General features: G+C 37.6%; 1 protein-coding gene across 9 annotated transcripts in view; it reads left to right on the top strand.

Annotated features, from left to right (window-relative positions):
• LOC306850172 (ral GTPase-activating protein subunit alpha-2-like) overlaps positions 1 to 23,094 on the top strand; it is a 168,214-nt gene that overhangs the window by 37,706 nt on the left and 107,414 nt on the right. For 8 of the 9 annotated variants that reach the window (XM_079385652.1, XM_079385650.1, XM_079385651.1 and 5 more), the window contains exons 2-6: positions 3,140 to 3,250; positions 6,048 to 6,097; positions 20,009 to 20,066; positions 22,309 to 22,352; positions 22,453 to 22,633. In XM_079385652.1, the coding sequence (XP_079241778.1) occupies positions 3,140 to 3,250; positions 6,048 to 6,097; positions 20,009 to 20,066; positions 22,309 to 22,352; positions 22,453 to 22,633 (444 nt within the window). The remainder of the gene's footprint in view (positions 1 to 3,139; positions 3,251 to 6,047; positions 6,098 to 20,008; positions 20,067 to 22,308; positions 22,353 to 22,452; positions 22,634 to 23,094) is intronic. The other variant, XM_079385655.1, reaches the window with a different exon arrangement.

Raw genomic sequence — 23,094 nt, 5'->3', positions numbered from 1 at the left:
CATGGTGCTAGCAACACCAAGATCATGGGTTCGATTCCCAGGGAAAGCAAGAGCTGATCAAATGTAAAAACTGTAACTTGAATGTAAGTCTCTTTGGATAAAAGCGTCTGCTAAATGCATAAATGTAAATGTAAATACCCAAATTTAGCTTTTTACTGTTTTGTCTTGCTTTTCAAAGCGAAAATTAATTACAATACAACAATTGACTTAACAATGACATTTTTTAACAATCTAGCAGACAGTATACCAATAAAGCACAATTTGAGTTTTTTTAATTTAAGTTAGTTAAAAAAAAAATAAAAAAAATATGTAATGTATATTTTATTTATTTATTTATTACTTTTTGGTAATTTTTGAGACCCCCTTCTTGAATCAGGCATGTATTTTTATACTGTACAAATAAATGCAGTCTTACTGAGCAGAAGATAATTCTTTTGAAACATTAGAAAATATTTCAGATCCCACAGATAGGAATCTATATAATAATATATGTAATCTATTACAGATTTGATCACTGTGTGAATGTTAAAATAAATGTATTAATGTAGCTGTTGTAATTATTATTATTGTCTTGTACCTTTTTTATTTTATTTTACAGATCAACAGTAAAATTACAATACTAACATTTATTTTGGCAGAAACCCCCAGGAAGATTTCAGTGCTTCTTTTTGTTGACAACAGCATATTTAGAAATGATTCTCATTAAGAATTTGGGAAAATGTTTGTTGCACGTATCACATTGTCACATCCATGCCTTGTAAAAATTCATAAAAATGTTACTGAGCAACTGACGAGTAACAGTGTTGCAGCGCAGATTTTCCTCATGCTTTGGACTTTGAAACCTGACTAACAAGCAGATAGTGCCACAAGCTCGCACAGCACTCAGAAGGAAAACATAACATTCTGCAGTTTATTTACTAATTTTTTAAGGCCATTTTGTGATGTTGTGAATAAATTAAATGACAAAAATAATTTACAACATTTAAGAGTGATTAATGTAGCAAATGACCAATGCAGATTGACTAAAATTCACTTGGATACACATGAAGGGTAGGAGCACCTACTTGAAATCTACTAGTGACCTTATAGTGGCCAATGACCCTAAGAAGCCGTCTGCTCTCTGCATCACTCCATCTGAACATCAGCAAGGATAAGATCTGTTCAGTTCAGCTTTAAATACGTTTGAACCAATAAGATGAGCATTTGGGTCACGGGTTTTGAAACGGTGTTCTGAAAATGTGTGCTGCATCAGGATGTATTACCAGCAGTTCAAACTGTCAGATTTTAAGTTAAAGCCCCAAGCCTTAAACCTAACCTTACAGTCATGTGAATATAGCATTCAGACGCTGATAATGTTACTCTGTGTACAAAGAACACGTTCAGTACAAGTGGTATGAAAAGTAATGAGAATAAATGAGAAACACATATATAAATATTTAAAATTACAGGTGAGCCAAAAAAATATTAATGAAGTTATGATCACAATTGTTCTCATTTGATTATTATATTTTTCTTATATATTAACACACTCTCTACATTACATCTCTTCTCTCTTATGTGCAATTCCTAATGAACTAAACACAGACTAAGCTGCTGCTTGCATGCACCCTCATGTGAAGTTAAGTCATGTGAGTCCCATCACTGACCAAAGTGGTTTTCCTGCTCTTGATATGTGGCAACCCCAAACATAAAAGCTTGTGGAGGCTTGTTGTCAATGCAAAATAATTAAAATGTCCAAAAAAACCAGCAGGTCATTATAGACGCTTGCTTACAGATGATTATGAATAATTACTCGAAGCAAAAATCGTGATCACCAATAAAATACAAGTAAACGCACAGCTCTATTGCATTACACCATACAGTATATATCTATTTCATGCTGTCAGTTTATCACGCAAGTAAAGCTGAGCACGATTTATGTTATTTTATACAAGATTGCTTGTATGTAGCACTGACGTTATTAAAATCTTCGATGATTTAAAAACAGTTAATCTAGATAAACTAGTCACAATTGCTTTGGTCAGAAGACTTGGTAATCTTCTGTTATTACCAAAAATGCAGTGTAAGTAACCTGCTAATTAGTTTTTTGAAATGCAGACATAGTATATTGAGTTAATTTCATGAAAGCTTGTGTCTGGATTAAATCTACTGTTTACATGCACATTCATATCTTTGAATTTTTGGTTCAGCATTTAATTATACCATATTTTACAGTCTAAAGGTCTCTGCACACTGAGTCCGAAATTTTCGCATGCGTTTTTTCGCATTCGCAATATTAAAAATTCGTCACGCACAGAGACCTTGCACACTGAGTCCGATGCGTTTTAATTAATCCGTTGCGAAAAAAATCGCAAAACTATACAAAATGTCTTTAAGTAGTGAGGATGATTTTGTTGTCCTCTCTCTTTTTAAAAAAAGAAAAAGAAAAAGGAAATATTGGGTCCATCCAATCCTTAAATTGCGCAGAGAGGAAGGTTCCACCTCCTTATCAAAAAGCTGCGGGATTATCTCGAGAGATTCAAAGTTTATTTCAGGATGTCAATGCCTCAGTTTGATACTTTGCTAGTGATACTGAATCCACATAATAAAAAGACCACCAATTTCCGTGAACCAATTTATCCTGAACAGAGACTGTCTGAGGTATAGAGACACACACACACACACACACACACCGAACTGCGGCATCGGAAAGGTGCGCGCCAGGCATCAAAAATAGGCTACAGCAGTTCTTTATATTTTGTATTCCGCAATTTGTTTGTCATAAAGTGTGCTGTGCTGCAAGACAAAGTGTATTAATTTGTCTGACACTATTTTGGATTTTGGCTTTCGCTTGTACGGTGGCTCTGAATTGTCAAAACACCTTCTCAAAGCATCTCAAAATGCTTTATACGGATGCGAATAACGCAAAAAATCGAACCCGATCCGAATTTTTTTTTGACGGACGAAAATTTCGGAGGCAGTGTGCAAACGTGATTGACAAAACGTGAGGTCGTATTTATTTTTCAACGTGCGAAAATTTCGGACGAAAAATTCGGACTCAGTGTGCAATGGCCTTAACTCTAATGTTTCAGTCATGCACATATTGGACTTATTGTCTGTTTTTGTCTAATTCTTTATTTTCTGTTTGTTTTCTCCACAGATATTACTGACAGGAATGAACTGAAGGCATTTTTTGAACCCAACTGCTCACAGATTTATTTTATCTTCTATGAAAATTTCATTACACTGGAAAGTAACTTAAAGCAAAAAGGTAAGATATGTTTGTATGCTTTCTGGAGTTTTGATGCTGTCAATTTTATCACAAAAATCAATCATTTTGATGCTTGCTAATTAACAGTTATCGCTGTAGCTGTAAAACAAACATTATACATAACCATTACCTTTTAAGAGCAAATTAAACTGTTGCTATCCCTAAATCTAAATATAGTTGGAAACAGGAGTCTACAATTTAAAATTTACTATTTACTGATATGTATGCTTATATCATGTCTTACTGATATATAAAACAAGAAATCACCACCACCAACCAATTACTGATGTGATCGATTAAGGATACACGATACTGGATTTTTGCTGATATTTGCTGATAATTTGAAAACATTCTGATGACATTCTTATAATATTGTACATAACTAATTCCAATATATTTGATGCATTTCTAATGTAGTTCATTCCAAATCAGTCACATATTTCAAAAGATTAAATTTCAGTTTCATGCTAAATTGGAAGATATCTTGCTTAGATAGAAAGGCAGCTCACAAAGGTTTTGGAAAAGAGCTTATGAATAATGCAAAAAAAAAATCTGATTCAGCCCTACATTTCCTCAGCCTGACGTAACAGCCCTGCCTCGCTGCTGCTTGCATGCACCCTCATGTGAAGTTAATGAGGCTTTTGTTTCTGTTGAGTCCCATCACTGACCAAAGTGGTTTTCCTGCACTGTGTTCAGTGAAGGTCATCTGTCCTTCATGCTAAAGCACAATTCTACAGTAGAAGTATTTGTTTGAAACTCACACCTCATCGTTTTCCTGCATATCAAGAGTGATTTTATGATTCAGCTGAGCAGTTTTTAACTGAGGAACTTAAAGACCTGGAACACAGAACTGCAGTGCTAACATGCACCAGTGCACTATGACAACATCAGCTTTCTTAAGAGCTTAAAATGGAGTATCAATGGAGTATTAGGAGCAATCTCCTAACCCTAAGCATTAAACATGCAACTTGTGATGTGAAGGAGATGTGCTGTCAGGCTTCTAATTTTTACCGGGTAGATGATAATGTGAGCAAAAATCACATGGACTTACATTGAGACATTTACATTTTATACTTATCCTCTGCTTTTATTCAAAGCATCTTACAAATGAGGATTATCACAGTTTGTCGTAGAGCCCACAATATTCATAGTGCATAATGCATAATAACAAGTTTAGGATGAAGTAGATTAGAAATCTAGAGCAGAGGTTAAATGCAGAAAAGACAAAGAGAGCACTATATTTTTAAGTGATAGATCATTTACTTTGCACCCACTGCAACAAAACGCCGATTTTGAAAATGCATCTTTTTATTGAGTTGTACCATACAACACAACCAGTTTGATTCATGAACAAGTGAGTCCTATGAGCCTGTCCTTTTAATGAATTATTCAAAATACTGTAGACCCATGAATCATGATATTTCTTTTGAATCAGATGACATATGCACATCAGTACTGTTAATAAAGTGTTTTTGATTAAAGATTATTTTGATGAAAACCAGTAAACTGTAGTGCTTTGGTAGCGGTTTAATTAACCAACGGCATCCACGTGAAATTAATCAGATATTTATCTTACATAAATGTAATGTTTGTTTGTTTTATTTGACAATTTAAAACATTATACAAAAAGTCCAAAAAAGTCTAATTCATACACATTTCAATAAACGTCGAGGATAAAATACACAAAGAAGCCATTCGGCTTATTTCCATTGTGGTCCTCAATATCTCAAAAATGGTCGAACAAAACATAAATGGAGTGCAAATACACATCAAATTCAGACACTCACTACCCACACTTCAGAAAACATCAATGATAAAACAACCATTTTTTAACTTCCCTTCTAAAAATACTTTCTTCTTATATCTCTTGTATATACCCAGGTAATTTATTCCAGGCTTATTGGAATTAATTATTCCAATATTCCAATTACAACTTTTATCTGTCTACTCAAAATGACACAAATGTAAAAGTGATCTTGAGGTAAGTTACGTGTTAGTCTTGAATGTGTGACTCCTGTTGTGGATGCACTCATCCCGTAGCATCATGCTAAAAAAACACAGGCAACTGAAGCCCAAAGAATTGTTACGACAGTCTTTATAATGATATAATAATAGCATATAAATCAAAACCTAATGTTACTGAATGAAATGTTGACCAGGAAGTGGTTAGGACTGTGCAGCTTTCGGTGTGTTGATGGAAGTGATCTACTCCGTCTGTGTTTTGATCATTGTTCCGAATCCGATCCAAAAATTAGTTTTTGTCAGCTTTTTTTTGTTGAAAAATTGCAAATTGCTTTACTTTAGTGTGTAACTCCTGCAACAATGCACTAAAACACAGGCAGCTAAAGCACAAATAATTTACAGTATTGCAATAAGCTCCATTTGTTAACATTAGTTAATGCATAAGCTAACATGAACTAACAATGAGCAACAATGACTTTTTTTATGCATTCCAGACATTACTGCACACTTTCATTGCCATAGTTTCACTTGAATTATCCAGCCTGTACGGCATGCCATTCCAACTAGTGTCCAGGACCAGTCAGACGTCAAGGTCCTGGACAAAATGTGATCGTCAAACAATCATCACTGTAAATTTGAAGTACTCTGGTACTCATGCCCACCCCTGATTCATTGAAGACTGAATATGAAATATTGTCAACATACTTCAGCATTCTAGCACCATAGATCATAACTGTATATCTAACCACAGCAAAAGCACAAGCCTGAGTGAATAAACACTAACAAAGAATGAATGTAAAATTACACAATAACTAATTCTATTGCTTTCTTTCAGGGAACAAATCTCAACGGGAGGAGCTGGACTCCATCCTCTTTATTTTTGAAGTAAGCCTTTTCTACATGCGTTCATTAGTGTTTATTGTGGTTTGTTGCTGTTAAACAGCTGAACTGTAGGTATCTGCTGATCTGTTTATATCTGTTTCACCTGCAGCTCTGAGGTGGTTTTCAGCTGAAGATGTTTTTGTGCTGCTCTGCCCAGAGCAGGTTTTTCCACTCTTTCTCCTGTGTTTTTCTGGAGGTGGCGTCCTCCCTGTGTCTTTTCCTGCCTGGCTGAAAAGTAGACTCTAGTTTGCAATACAAATAGGCAGGCAGGGCATTCTCTGGTTTCATTTGCTCAGGGTGGTGACAGGCTTTCTTTTTTTAGGAAAAATGGTGTCTTGGTGTGAGAAGAGAGTTTGTGTTGCATAAACAGAAGTTGACTTGAACGGTCACTCTGGGGAAATGCCTTTTATATGCTTAATCAGATATCATTTGAGTTCATTAATTATATTATAAGTGGAAAAAGCTGAAGCTACAACACAATAAATATGCTTAATTTGTAAGATATTAATGTTGGTTAGGATCTTTTGTATTTAATATTGCCAGTTATATATGCATTAATATTGCTTTTGTTCATGGCCCACTGGTTTCCTCGGATACCTGCTGAATTAATTGACAGGTTAATCTAGTCACTATTATTTGTATACTGATAGATATTCAATAATTCCAGTTAATCTTCCCGATTGTCTATTCAGTTGTTTCTAAAAGCTGACAGTTTCATAAGACCAGTGTTGTTTACACATTATTTGTCTCCTCATGTGCAGTCTTTCAAATTTAAGTTCGCAAACACAGGCAGTCGATGCATACCAGACAGTTTTGTCTTTGTCCAGTGTCTGTGCTATTTCTCCCCAGTAGTTATGACTGATTAAGGTTCTCTATACTCTTTTAAACTACAGTTTCTCCTAACCTTCTCATTTTGGTGTGTCGTTGTTTACACCTACGCATGTAAAATGAGGGATATTGTGGTTGTCTCAAAGGGTTTTTAGGTGTTGGATTCTCTTCCAGTCTAATGATCAGGCCCTTTTCAAAAGCATCTGAAGGCTAAAAGTAGCTCCTAACTGATTTACGAGAAACTCTTGAAAAAAAAACAATCCTAAAATGGCTGTTGTCGGCAGTCTGCCTGAACGTAAACATTTGAGAAAAGTTTCATGATAATTTCCCTTTAATTTAATTGTGTCCTTCATTTCATGTACAAGTTGGGTGAGAAGTAACATCTATTCTCGAGTCCAGTTATAATGCAGACATGTAAGAGGCTGAAAATTAGCTGAACATACACTATATTGCCAAAAGTATTGGCACCCCCTTCTAATGAACCTGTTTGACTACTTTAGTAATTTCTATGAGTACACATCTTAATGTTTAAGCATATAATGATATTCTAGGGAATTGTGTGCTTCTAATTTTATAGCAACAGTTTGGACAGAACCCTTTTCTATTCTAACATGGCAGTGTCTCTGTGTATAAGGCACGGTTCAAAAAGACATGATTGATTGAGTCAGTGTGGAAGAACTTGACCGGTCTGCAGAAAGCCCAGTCCTGATCCCAGCTGAACTCCTCTGGTGTGACTTTAAATGCAGACCTTGAGCCAAAAACTCATCACCAAACACCAATGAGTGGTGGTAAAGAAGAGCGGAATCGTCCACTCTTCTATAGTAATGGTACAGATGATAAGTGATATTCAAATTCAAATATTCAGTTGAAAAATCAAATAGAAAGATTATATTGGCATCTCTGGCATCCTAGTTTCATTACTATGATTTGGGACAAGCAAATTCTTTCACATAGTATTTGGGTTGGTGAGGGTGTCTGTGGATGGTTTGATGATGTAAAAAAAGGTTCAACTTCTTCAGAGTCTGAGCCAATTGTGCATACATTTAACTATTTACTCCTAATTGAGGGTGTTTTTAAAATACAAGTTGTACAAGTCATGCTTGTTTTAGATGGAAATGTTCTGATGATTCCTGAGCTCATGCCTTCACTATAATTGTTAAATCTGAAACAAATATACATAAAACAAGCATAAACTTCACCTGAAAAATAAAATGCAAAGATTGTTTTTTGTGTGTGTTTTTTAAATGACCTATTTGGATAAAATGAAATATATAATATATTGTTGTGTAATATAAGTATAATATTCTTACATGATAAGTGGTAAGCAAACAAAAATGTCAGCTACAAGCCTTGAAATATCATGGCTGACTTGTGAAGATGTGCTTTTTTTCTTGACAGCAAATGAGAAGAGTGGACTTTGTGCTCAAATCAAACATCTCAGTAGCTTGAAAAATTTTCGCAAGCTTTTCACGTTGTCATCAGTGTGCTGCGGCTGTGTGGCGGAGCGCCTGTGTACAGCGTCAGCAGGAGAGGAGCTATTAGTAGACTCGCGCTGTGGCAGCACCACACTGTTAATACTGCATAAAAGCATCACAACCTCCATCTTGCACAGGCCCGTCTCCACCAGCACATCTTCTTTCCTCCCTCGTGCTGTCATGGCTGCTGTTTTGTGTTGTGACCGTGCTGGAAGGGATTATGGCAAACACCTACATGTGGGTGTCTGACCCCCTTTTTTATGGGTCGGCAGAGGAGAGCTGATCGCTTGGGCTGCTGTCAGGCAGGGGGTGTGGGGGGCTGGTATTGTTCTCCTCCTCCTCCTCCTCCTCTGTGCCTCTCTCTTTGTGTCTGGCACCATCGAGACATCTAGCACAGTTGTGGATTAATACCGCGTTCTCCTGTGTGTGAATATGTAGTGAACTCTTGTTTGTGTCTTGTTAACGTGTAAGCTGAAGATCATGTTTGATGACACAGCACCAGGGTTATTATCATACTAAAACAATGAAACACATTTTTATTACCTGAAACTAAATAAACATTAAATGAATTAAAATCGAACATTAAAAACAAAGGTCTTTCCCCTTAATTCAAAAGCACATGAAATAGCACTGGATTTTGTCATTTACTCTGCTGATCCAGCCCTATTCAAATCATGCTGGGAAATAACAATCCACCACCCAGTATGAGTTAATGCGACAAAAAAGATTCATGTAGTCTCAACATAAATTAAGTAAACTTGAATTTTACATATATTTCAGTGTATTGAACTAGAGGTTTACAGGGCTCTATAGTGCGAAACTATTGCGTGGAGCACCAGTGCAACTGACGCGATCAGTATATTTATGCTTGCGCTCAGGGGAGCTTTAAAGGTTTCTACTTGCAAAGTGTTGAGTATGTATCTCAGAAATATCTGTTGATTCCGTGAACACAATGTTAATCAGAATCCACTAGTGCTGGGCGGTATGACCAAAAATGTATAGCACAGTATTTTTCAAAATGATGCCAGTTTCATGGTATTACATTCTTTTTTTGTTTCGTTTTATTTTTCATGTGTGTTCAGCCGCTGCGTATATCCAAGCAAACACAGCCGTGTTTCGTTTATGAATGAATGTGCATTTTTTTAAATACATTTTGTTAATACTGGTTACATTTGATCAGTAGCTTTTTCTTCTTGTTCTGTCGTTTTAATCGTTATCGTTTTTCTAAATATACATTTTTGAATTTGACAAAATAGGACACTTTTAGTAATATTAGAAACAAATAATAATTTAAAAGGTAAAAAATCCCCTGTAAATCACTTTTAAAGAGTCAAATATCACCTCATAATATTGACCAGAAGGTGCTCCTGAATGTAATTCACTGTGCTTCTAATTATTATTTTTTTAATTAAGAGCACAAGTGCTTCTTAAAAGAAAACTAAGCATAGAGCCCTGGTTTACCAATTAATCGGCTGCACAGCAAAAATCAATTTCGATAGTTTTCGGCTGAAAGGAGCCTGTTGTCATTATACAGTACAAGATCGTCCTCTAGACGGAGAATCACTGAAACCTCGTGCTCTTTGTTTTGACACGTGAGGCTGCACAGTGCGGGACACTTCAGATGCGGATTTAAAACATAGACAACAAAAATGTTTATATATAGTCCAAACCAGGCTTATTCACAATATACAGTATCAGATACAATGTGATCTGTGGTAGTGATTTAAAGCAACATGGACACAAAAACGATTGACACAGCTGAGCAGCTTTATGCAAATACGCAGTATGATCACTATTAATGCAGGCAGTAAAGCTCAATGTGATCTGCAAAAGCACAGCAATTGAGAATACTACAGCAACTTGGTGATCTCTAGAAGTTTTAATATATCTGTGCCAGTACACCTTTAAAGGGATAGTTCACCCAAAAATGAAAATTTTGGGGTGAACCGCATAGACAGCAAGGGAACTACCACTTTCAAGGCACAGAAAATTACCAAGATGATCAACAAAGTAGTCCATGTGACATCAGTGGTTCAACCGTAATGTTACGAAACTACGAGAATACTTTATTTGTGCAAAAAAACAAACACAAATAATGACTTTATTCCACATTTTTGTCTCTACTGTGTCACTTGTGGTAGTTCCCTTGCTGTCTATGGGAGGGTCAGAGAGCCCTCAGATTTCATCAAACATATCTTCAATTGTGTTCTGAAGTTGAAAGAAGGTTTTACGGGTTTGGAACAGCACGAGGGTGAGTAAGTAATGACAGAATTTTAATTTTTGGGTGAACTATCCCTTTAACCAAAGCCAAGGCATTTTGATGGTAGCTTGGTTTTTGTTTCTGTTGCTCTTTACTCTGGGTCACATACGCTTAGTCACACAAATCACAGCTCTATATTGAAAATATCTTTTGTATCTGAATCACACAGCATTTCAGCTTTCAGTGTGGACAGACAAATAAAGTGATGCTAAAAACACAATTAGGACATGCTGTTGCTGTTATTCCATGTGCAGTGAAATCGGGGCTGCATTTCATCTGGCTTTGTCATGCATCGCAGCGCTGCACAATAAACAGATCAACTTTCTCGCTTTTCTTCCGGACTCAATACAGCCACTACGGTCTGTAGTTAACTCGAGCATTCTTTTGTCTCCAGTGCACACTGATCCTGGCTGCTCATGAAGCTCCTTGGATGATGAATGAGAGCACGGTTATCACCCTTGATAGTCATTAGCTTAAGGCAGTTTCTTTGGCATCCAGATGGGCACATAATGGCGGCTTCCTCTCCGCCTGCAGCTCACTCTGAGCTGCCCACAGACCCATCTCCCACTCGCAGGTGCCACAAACACACACACACACACACACACACACACAAAGAGCCTCTTATGGCAGGAGGGAGCTGGTTGGCGCAAACAAGACACATTTGCATGGCGTTTCCATCTCCTCTTAAAGCGATCCTACCCAAACGTTTCTCTTAAGAGCCGAATAAAATCTGAGATCTTTATGACTAGATTCAAATCAGACCAAAATGTTAGCTAATGAGCAAAAAAAAAAAAAAAAAGAAAGTTGTGTGTGGAACACAAAAGGAGATGATGATAATAATAATAATGGGGGCAGATGCTTTTGAAGCATTCATTCCAAAGTCATATGATATCTTTGTGTGAGACTGAGATATTCAAGTTTTTCTGACCGGCATTTAAAGCAACCAATCACAGTTCATTTAGTTGAGCATCATGTTTATGGGTGTGAAAATGTAAAGTATATGGCAACACTGCTTTCCAGCACATTTGCAAGTTGTAGGCTGTGAATGAAGACCTGTGAGGCCAAACGATGTAGATTTGCAAGTGTTTGAGTCATTGTAAGCAACAGTTTGCAGAAACATAAATGCATTTCTGATTACAACTGCCATTGAAGTAAATCATACTCAACACTACCTCATATCTAGTAGCAGAATATAGTCTGTGTTCACACAGCACTAACACAGTTGTCAGGCCCATATCTGTACCCGAAAATCTTTAGATTAATGGCAGTAGTTATGGTTATTATTTTTTTTGGTAAGTTAACCAAAGGAATAATTGACTAATCAGAAAATAATCATTAGAGGATTTGATTAAACAAGAAAGTAAACAAACTAAATAGGGATGCACCACATATTCAGCAACTGAAAGTGTTCAGCCGAAAATAGCAAAAATAACGCTTCAGCTGAATAAATGAAAAGACCGAATAAATTGTATCGAACAATGATGTGACGCTATCAAATAGAGGCATGCACTAATGCAGCAAGCATGTCTGCAGTGTGGAAGTATTTAAAAGTGTCGGAGAAAGATGAAAAAAGCATTACAAGCACAGACAGCGAGAAACCTGCATCGCATGTCTTCGATGAGAAGAGGATAGGGTGGTTGTTACTGGTTACTGTATGATGACTGAAATCGTGAAATGGCCTCCAACGATTAGTAAATAAACTGCAGAACGTAATGTTTTCTAGTACACGCACAGATTGCTTGTACTCAAACAGCGCTGCACGAGCTTGCGGCGTATCTGCTTGTTAGCAGGGTTCAGAGCAGTGTTACTCCTCAGCTGCTCAGTAACATGTTTATGAATTTTTAAAATAAAATTAGAAATGTAAGATAATAATAATTACACCAGCTCTATTAATACATTTTATTATAACACTCACAGTGGCATCATAGTGTTCAAATTTGGATCTGTAAAATGTGTTTTAAAAGAATTCTCTTCTGCTCTGCAAGGCTGCATTTATTTGTACAGTAAACAATACTTAACCGATTCAAGAAGGGGTCTCAAAAATGGCCAAAATATAGTATTCAAATTATAATTTTTTTTTATTTATTTTAAGTTAAATCGTGCTTTGTTTGTATAGTGCTGCTAGAATGTTAAAAAAATTAAATTGTTGTTTTGTTTCTGATTAGTTTCTTTTAAAATCAAGACAAAACTGTAAAAAGCACATTTTGGCTATTTAATTTATGCAATGGTTAAAAAAAATGGCAAAATGTATGGGAATTGTTTTTGAAAAAATGTGTTTGGTATTCAGCCTTCAGCCCAGTGTTTCATTTTGTTTGGCTTCGGCCAAGAATTTTTATTTGGGAGCATCCCTAAAATTAACCAATTATTGTAAGTTGCAGCATTTGTCAGAATCAATGATGCTTAAATGACACATTTTAACAAGTCTTATTTAACAAGTCTACAGAAACACGTCTTGCAGAGTGCACAGAGAATAACCTATATCTCTTGCTTGGAGGAGAATGTTTGTTGTAGAGCATCTGTGAGAAACTTGTTGGATTCCCTGACCTGCTTTTCCTGGACGCTGTGGTCTCAGGCCCTTCTGTCAGTCACTCCACAGCATCATCAGACCTCTGATCCCTGAATCACTGATCGCATGTCCTGTGCCTCCTTCCTGAAGCCCATCTGACTGCTCTGACCCTGGGCCAGTGCTGTCCCTCAGCTTGGCTTTTTTGCTGACTGCTGAGTCTCTAGTGAATAAGGGGCACTTTGCTGATGGACATGTTCTTCTACTTTTATCCGGTGTGGAGCCTCGTGGAAGCACCTCTGACTGCCCTGCAAAATACGGCTGTGTGGCTAAATGTTAAATATGGTTATGTTCATAAACAGTTAGGTTATGAAAGAGAGTGGCAGTCACACGCTATAACTTACTTGGCTTAGATCAATTGTGCACTAATAATGTGTTCACACCAAGACAAGATATGTAACTTAGAAAATTTAGTGAATTTAGACCGACTTGGACTGAAAAACAAGCAAACCAAGCTGCACAGAACTGTACTTGAGATGATCTGGTTGTCTGTCCCTAACACTGCATGTAGCCTGAAAATGTTGATTTGTGTTATGAATGGCCACAAAAGTCTGAAGTATCGGTGCAGTATCATGAGAGAAATAATCTATCAATATATGATTGAATCAGCACAGCCCTAATACGATGAGAGCGTGTTAATATGATAACTCCTGTACCAAATGTTATTAGAGTACGAAAAGAGTTTTGCTAGTGCACAATCTGTACTTGTGACCAGAGCCGATTGGCCATCAGTGATATCAATTTAGGCTCATTAGTATGCAAATTGACCAAAAAGGTCATAAATAAGAGAACAAGGAGCTGTAATCTCTCTCTCTCTCTCTCTCTCTCTCCTTCTCATATTACTCTCTTCCTCTCTGCTTGTCAATCTAAATGACCTTAAGTAACCTTGTGATTCTCAAAAAAAACAACAACAACAAAACAGTTTTTTGCAGGTTCTCAGTGTTTTGGTGCTCTCCTCTGTTGTGCTGGATTTTTATATCATTTGGGGTTTGTGGTATTTAAGCGTTGTGCTGTATTGTGATGGCTAAAGGATTACACCCTTGAGTGCTTTGTTGCTTTAATGACAATTTGTTAATACATTATTAAAATATATTAAGTACGTGCATTTTAATAACATTAGCACAGTTGAGGTGGTTGTGATGTCACCCATATTGGTTATGCACAGTTAATTGAATGTGATCTTTTTACTGTTTGGATAAATTGTCCGTGTGATCTGCTGATCTGGAGATTATTCTGGATTGTGTAAATCATGATTATAAAGGGAATAAATTCATGGATCAGCAATCAAAAGCCAAGTGTCACTTATGGATGCCAGGGTCATTAAGCAGCAAAATTTGCCCCCTGGAATTGATTGATTGATTTATTTAATTTTTAAATTGCCCTGTTAAATCTGTGTTGTCTCTTATGTCAAATACTTAAATTGGTTTGATTCAATGTGTGTGAGTGTGTGTGTGTGTATGGAACACCATACTTGGTCACATGTCACGTCCCTTCCTTAATGTTTGTAATAATAGTGATTATTAATGTTGATTAATAGAATACACACACTATATACAGTACTATATACATACTGTATATATATAGCTTTTTATGTATAAGAAAATCAAGACTTCACAGGATGAAAAAAATAATTTAAAAATTGGGAATGAATTATATACAGAAATTGAGCAAGTGCAGAGCTGAGCATGGCAAAGCCCTTGATTGGCCCTTGATTGGCCCTTGTCAGACACGTCTGTGGGTTATAATGCTTGACACTGCGGGGGAAAAAAGCATACAAAGGCATCTTTGATGCAATGAGAGCAGACCTAAATGTAATGTAAAATCAACAATTATGATTAATTTTAACATTTCATTTATCCATTTATCTTGAATTTGGTTCATTTGTTCATTTTGGTGGCATTTTTCCCTAAGCATTCATTATTAACCAACCTAATATAATTAACTTATTTGTTTCTATGTTTGTTTTTATTTAATTTAATTTAAAGAAACCCGAATTAAGTCTTGGCATTGGGAGTTATGTCTCAGGAGTTGGGATATGTTTGCATTTTGGTTTGTGATTTGATGGAAAAGTAACAGATACAATAAAAGCAGGAACTTAACACAAATGTGTGGCAGTGGTTGGCAAAATGTGACATTACGGCCTTAGTATATTGTCAATATACTGTTTTCAGTTGGTGGTTGAGAAATACTGCCACGTCCTGTTCCTCTATTCCCGTCTCTCTCTCTGACAGTCTGTGTTTTGGAGTGGAGCAAATATTGAAACCTTTGTTGGATTGGAATGATTTGTATTGAGTTGCTTCCCTCTTCTGGAGTGTCTAGGTATTGCAATGTTTTCTAAAAATGTGGTTCTTTTTAAACAAGATGTTGCTTTATCATTGGTTGATCTTCAGTGTGCTATTTATTCATACTGTAGGTTTTTATTGGAACATTATCCAAAATATTAAATCATTAAGGCATTCAGATCATTCAGTTGCCCGTACCGTCACAACTGGGCAAATGTCAATTGCTTGACCTTTTTTAGTCCTGTTATGCTTATTAAACTCATAGATATTGACTTCTAGATCTATAGTTTTTGCCATGTAAGACTGACCAGTGCTGATTTAATGTCACATTATAAACAGACACTTTCTAAGAAACAAAAAATGAGACTCCACAGTACATCATTCTGAAATAACTAATACTGGAACATGTATTTTTTTATACGTGTTTTACATGTCAGTGGGTTTTTTTTTTTTTTTTGTAACACATTTTAACAATAAAACACTTGTCTTAATGTATATTGTTACCTACTCATTTTGTAGTGTTTCATATGCTGTGCCATGAGGACTAAATTCTTCTCATAAAATTATTAGACTGAACATCATGTACAAACCATGTGCCTACACACTGTGATCTCTGACCCTCCTGGATGTTTTTCAGAGTGCTTGCTGGTCCTTGTATCATATGACTGACTTTTCCACGCCATTAAGTTTCATGTTTTATGTTGATGGACTTTAACTTGCTTGAACTTATAACCCATCTTTGACTTGGGATATATAAAGCTAAACCTTATCAAATTCAGAAAGTCTGTGGATTGTGTGTGTTTACACAACTAGTTGGTCATAAACAGGTCACTGAAAAATGAAAATGTACTGATCCAAAATATGTATGACTTACTTTCTTCTCTAGAACAAAAAATATATTTTAAAAAGTGTTGTTTTTTATGGATTTTTTTTTTTCTTCAAATGTTGTAAACTATACAGAAAATACACTTACTTGATACATGAACTATTAGAGGTAAAGAATTAACAGCAGAGCCCAAACTATTAAATTCAGTTACTATTTATTTACATGTATTCGTATATATTAATCAATATTCAAACAAACATTTATTCGATCGTTTGAATTGCTCATTGAGTGGCGCTTTGACTCGGCAACACATTTTTGCTTTTATTAGATTGATGAAAAGGGAAAGTGATTGTGGAAATATGATAACTTACACTGTGGGTGTCTTAAAAACTTGTTTACATAACAGATTCATTCAAACATACAGTAAGTAATTAAGACATCTAAGAGTATAATCACTGAAGCTGCCACTCACTTTGGTTTCAGCCTGAGCTCCCATCATAATCAGAAGCTTCCTACACTGAATAATTAGTATCTTATTTACATTGTATTTACACTGTTGGTAATAATGAGAGCATCCTCCAGTGTACAGAAACCCCTCTGATTGGCCATTGTGTTCGTGCACTTAACAGACATGCCTGTGATTGGTTACAGCAATCAGCAAAAAACACAGTGGAAATTGAAACCATTGACGCTTCTCCGAGCACAAACAAATATGCACAGGAGCGTTTGAAAGCAGCCGCATATCAGCAGATACTATGTTGAGCGCTGCAGTGATGACACATTTTGGTTGGCCAAACTGGAAGTCCGCAAAAAATCACAACGGGGTTTTACTGAAGAATTCTGTGTCACAGAATAAAAAATAAAAATATTTTGAGCTTAAGCACTTTATTTCAGACATTTAACCAAAAACCCGTTCAAAAAAAAAAAAAAAAGGTTTTTGAGACGAAGGATCTGATAGTCCTAAAGTACAAAATTCACTTTGGGTTTTGGCCTACAAAAAACAGTGTTGGCCAAAAAGATTAGAACACTAGTATTTTCACCAGCTAATATTTCTATCGTTTGCTGTAGTGTGTCAGTAGGAAATATCAGGTTACTTGTCCAAACATTCATTTTGCCATTAATTGTAATAATCCAGTGAGATTTTGGTCTGACAGCAGCCAGTGCTCCACACTGAGATCTGATCTGATTATCATCCAGTCTGAAGAAACAGAACAAACTGAGGCAGACTAAATCCAGAAGAACTGTGGCAACATCTCTAAGATGCTTCAAGAATCCTACCTGCAAAGCTCCTGAGAAACTCTGCTCAAGTGCACCGAGGGCAAAAGCTGCTTTAAACACAAAGGACAGTCACACCAAATGTTGATTTAATTAAGTTAATAGAAGTTAATTGGTAAAGAAAATCTATTTCTGACATTTATTTTTGACAGCATCCTCACTTTACAGCATTTTTACACAAGTGCCTAAAACTTTAAACAGTACTGTAGCTTTGCTCTTGAAGCATCTTGGAGACGTTGCCACAGCTCTTCTGGATTTAGTTGATGAGATCAGATCTCTGTGTGGAGCACTGGCTGTTGTCAGACTACTTGTGCAAACACAAATCTCACCGAATTATTGCAAAATGAATGTTTGGAAATGTAAAGTGATATTTCCTACTGACACACTACAGCAAAAGATAGAAATAACTGACTTAAAATAATTTTTTAGCTGCTGAAAATACATTTTGCCCAGCACTGTACGTCATCCCCAACAATACTCCATTGAGTCTGTTCTTGGTGCTACAGATACTGCAGACAGAGTGGTGGTGTTACATTTTGGTGGGCTTCTCCGGTTTTGCAGTGCCCAAATGTTTCTTCTCAAATACGCAGCTTCAGAAATTGCGTGGCACGTGGGAGCTGTAAATCCCAGGGGGTTCAGGCCCATCACTCCATGGCTGGTGTATTCTCATTCATGCTCACCATGCGGTAAGCACGCCGAGTGTGGATAACGACGATGCAGAAAAGCCTGCGGTAATGCTTCATCCTTATGCTTGGAGAGCTGCGGCAGATTAGCACAGACTCTGGCAACCGGCAGCAGCTCGCAAACTCCACGCCACCCATCTCAAATCCGCCGTCCCAGACACCTCTGCAGCGCGGCAGGGGAGCGCTTTCCGTTACCGCTGCAAGAAGCATTACCAAAACCTCAGCCGCCTTCTGCGATCCCCGAGCGTGCAGGCTTAAACAGATCCCACCACTGGATATCAGCTCCAGTTATTTGTCAGTTTCCTCACGACAATGACAGGCTGTAATCCAGAGCTGTCCTTCCACACGCTGAAGATCAATACGGAGGTGCTTGAATGCTCTCATACTCATGTGTCATCACGTTCCACATCAACACAGGAAGTAAATGAGAATGACACGATGAGTGACGGCTGTCGCGGTACACGTGAGATTATGGTGACATTATGGTGTCCTCTTCTTGTAGAGTGTCACGGATGCCACTCTTTGAGTTGTGGACGTGTGTTTGCGGTGACAGGCTTGATCCCATGTTGCTGTTCATTGGTTGAGTGTCTTATAATGGCTTTACTCATAATGCACTGGCCACTGATGACATTACCGTTGTCCATTAGAGTGAATCTTAACCCACTTGTCTCTGTATGTATCACTCAACAGGGACACGTCTAACTGTCTGTGAATAGACACTAATGATAGGGTGTCAAAAGGGTCATGTGGTATTGAGGTCACAGTTGGCTGAACAGCTGGAGCGTGTTGATCTTTCTCTGCTGACCATTTCAAATAAATGGCATGTAGGCGGAACCTTTGTCTTTCCAAACTCCCCAAAAATGTGGGTGTTGCAGTATTGTCAAAAAACAGTGTTTTTGTTGGTAATAATAATTAGCATCTATTTTGCAGAGTGTGTTTTTGTGCTGGTATCTAGGCTGGTTTTTGACCTGCTTCTTTATATTCAGTGCGTTTGTCCGTTCACAGCAGTGGCATAAATTAACTGTTTCTTTAAGCGGAGAAATTTGCTGCCTTAAATTGATTTCCAAGGGCATTTTTCCTTCATAAGGACTTTTTATTTTATAACCTTATTAAATTTATGCATCATCTTTTATGCCAAAATCAAGTCTAAAATGTAACTCGCAGTATTAACTTTTAATTTATTGAACTGTTGTAAAAAAAAATCACGCTGTATCACGCTTGCATATTCATATTTAGGAAAACAGCACACTTGCTCAAGAGATGTTACTTAATTATATCGTAAGATATAAATATAAGGCAAAAGCCCATATAGGCTCATATATTGAATTTTGTCATTCTAACTGCTCTCTATTAGGCCACATAAAGAAGTGAACGTGTACAATTTCAAGATTTGTCTTTGTTTGTTTTTTTGCAAAGTGAGCGACATACTTTATAATGTCAGCTTCCACATTGTTTAAACAACAATTGCGATATCATTGTAGACGATACGTAACACACACCCCTAGTGGGTGGCATAACATGAATGATAAGAGGTTTGTTTTGCTTCTCTGTGATCAGAGTTTGTGTTGTGGCCTGGTGAAAATTATTATTATGTGCACCACTTTACTATTATTGGGTGTAAACTATACTGTATATGAAGTGAAAAATGACTGACATTGAGCTCTTGAATTTTATACTGTTAGTTTTAATGTGATCACGGAGTGTCCTTATTTTTCCTTTCAGAAAATTCTGCAACTTCTACCTGAGAAAATCAACAGTCGATGGCAGTTTCACAGTATAGGTAAGTGCTGTTTAGACCTCATTTTACACTCACATGGTTCATGCCACACAGTTTAGCTGTTGAAATTGAAATATTGCTTACAGTATCACTATTTCTTTGTGCATTATTATTTATGAGTCAGTCTGTATGAGTTCTGCTGTTAAAGCAGGTTCAGGAGAGAGTCGGTGTAACCTGCTTTAATACTTTCTCAGAGAAAATAATTAGCTACAGAGAGAGTGAGAGCAGGAGGTTAATAAATGAGAAATGCAAATGAGAGGCTTCATTTGAAATGCAAATTGCTAAATGAAATTGTGTCTCGTGGTTTCAGTCTTCCTTACAGGAAGACCCTCAAAGGAGGCAATAACCTCAATTAGAGTCCTGCGCATAGAGATGGGCAGACAGACTGGCAGACAGACAGACAGATCTCTTGGGGAAATTCAAGCAAAAACCGATGCAACAGTTTCTAAGGTTATTGTTATTGATTTTCGGCTGTATGTCTTTGCTGGGCAAAATTATTTCCTTACACTCGCGTTCCTCTCTCTGTCAGCTAAAGTATCAAAACATAGCTTGGCTTTTTAATAGATTCAGTCCAGTTCCAGTCCGTGTTGAAGTAGTTCCTCAGTTGATTATAAGGCGAGTCGTGGTACAGCACTTGTGATCCTCCAGTGTACTGTAGATACTGTGTGACTGTGTGAGTGCTGCTTACGATTGCCAAGCAATGCCACAACTGGCACATCAGTATACAATTCAACAGATGGGCCTTTTTTATTTTGGATCCTTTTTGCATTTCCTGGTTGAAGTAAACTGCAAAAGGCTAAATGGGGTCCAAGAGTTTTTGCCCACTTTTTCAGCAGCATTGATTCTGGGACTGTTATTCCCATTCATTTTTCCCATTTGGATTTTTAAAAAGTCACAGTTAAGCAGTGAACCAAACCAACTGGCTACGAGGTGAATCACAACATAACAAACTTTCATTTGAAGCAAGTATTTTAAAAATCAAAAATCATGGCCGTGGCCTCGTCCCGGCCACTACAGCCAGAACCCTTTTACCAAACCCCCCCCTCCTACAAACAATTTCCCTGGGGAAGTTAGGGGGTATCAGGAGCCCTCCGGGGCTAGGCACACAGAACAGGACAGGACTGGGACAGGACAACCCACAGGAACAGGAAGCACCTCCTGGGCAAGCTAGGAAGCTGAGGCATGACTTCTTCTGGGCATGACATGAATCAGGGACCCTCACAAGTCTCCACTTCCGCGACAAGGGGGGGGCAAAGGGAGGCCCTCGACGAGTCTCCCGTGGACAAGACAAGGTAAATTAAAACTGCTCCTGTGGACACAACACAAAACCGGCACTCCTGGCCGGAACTAGGAAACAGCGGCGATCCGGCGGGCATGCGTCAGCGGCGATACTTGGGGGAGCCACCAACGGTCTTGGCGGCGGACTTGGGTGAGCCGCGGACGGCGGTGGATAACTCCCGCGATAGGCGGGCTGGAGGGCCAGCGGACTCGCGGTGATCCCGCCGGACTCCCACGGCAACTTGCAGTGGGCTATGGCGGGATCACGAGTGGCGACTTCCATGCCGCGGGACAGACAGGACCAGATACCAAAACAAAGACTTTCTAAAAAACGGAAAAACAAAACGAGGTGAAGGGGCGCCGTTTACTGTTTGGTCTGGTCTTCTGTCACGGTGCACACACGAGGCAGGAACACATGACACCCACGACAGAGGACTGACAACTGTGAGCTTAACAGCTTTAGTGAAGGGAAGACACTATAATCGTGGTGTGTTGCAAACAACATTTGTATAATTTAAAATGAAGCATAAATACAAAAACGGTTGATGTTAAGTGTGTCATTAAAAATCAGTTTTCCTGTGGATTTTTACATATGGAAACAGACTCTTGCAGTTTTTACAGGTACATGGGACACCATAGCAAATATTAGTAGACACTAGTGTGGCTTTTTTTTTTTTTTTTTTTTTTTTTTTTTTTAAGTCTACATTATTGAGTAGTGTAATATATAAAACCTTTTTGAGTTGAATTTCCAGCAAAAAGATCTTTGCAGTGAAAACGAGCTATACTGGTACCATGATATATAAAATGACTCTGTGATGCAAGTCCTCTCTCAGCAGCAGGTGTCAGCATTCAAATCGCTTCATCATAGTAACCTTTTTAACTACATTTAGTTTTATGCATCACAAAGCAGTGTAATGATTAAATTAGTTACTGATTGTGTGTTATTTTAAACACTTTTCTTTTCTAGGTTCTATACTCAAAAAACTTTTGCACACTGGAAACTCGTTCAAGGTGAGTCGATTAATGAATCAGAAGAGCTTAAAATGATGATATACACGTCTGTTGTGGATCAGTGTGAATGCAGGAGGTGGTGTTGTGTTTGTGTGAGCAGATCCGCTGTGAGGGCATGCGTCTGTTCCTGCTCTGGCTGCAGGCTCTGCAGAGTAACTGTGCCGAAGAGCAGCTTCTCATCTTCGCCTGTTTGATCCCAGGATTCCCTGCTGTACCCTCATCCAGAGGACCTTGCACACTGGACACCATCATATACAACCCCTTTTCCAACCCGCCTGACGGTAACAAACACACACACATTGACATAACCAACTATTCTGGGACCCATTGTATGTGAAGTGTCTTTGGGCCAGTTTTACTAACAGCTTGTGCCAACGCAAACTGTCTTTTGGTGTTAAAATCGAACTGTCAGGTTTTGCTAAAGACACGCAGTGATCAAGTCGTACTGAAAAGTTTCCCTTTCAGACGCAAAATTTATGAGGAGAGTATTCAAATGAATCACGCATCACTTTTTACTAACGTTTGCGCTCGTCAAATTACTGCCATTTGTGCCATTATTTAACTCCCAAAAAAAGCATGTATTAAACTATTTTGCGTTTGAAATGGCTGCAATTATTGTTGCTAGTAGGAGGCACCGCAGAGAACATTGAGCGTGTGGTAGAAGGGAGAGGATTTTTCCACGGTTTAATTTTATTGAATGCCAGAAGAACACATTATCCGAACATATCGTTTGCCAAGCCAT

Source organism: Barbus barbus, assembly GCF_936440315.1.
Source record: "Barbus barbus genome assembly, chromosome: 30".
In the NCBI taxonomy this organism is placed as follows: Eukaryota; Metazoa; Chordata; class Actinopteri; order Cypriniformes; family Cyprinidae; genus Barbus; species Barbus barbus.
This window is presented reverse-complemented; position numbering and strand designations above follow the sequence as displayed.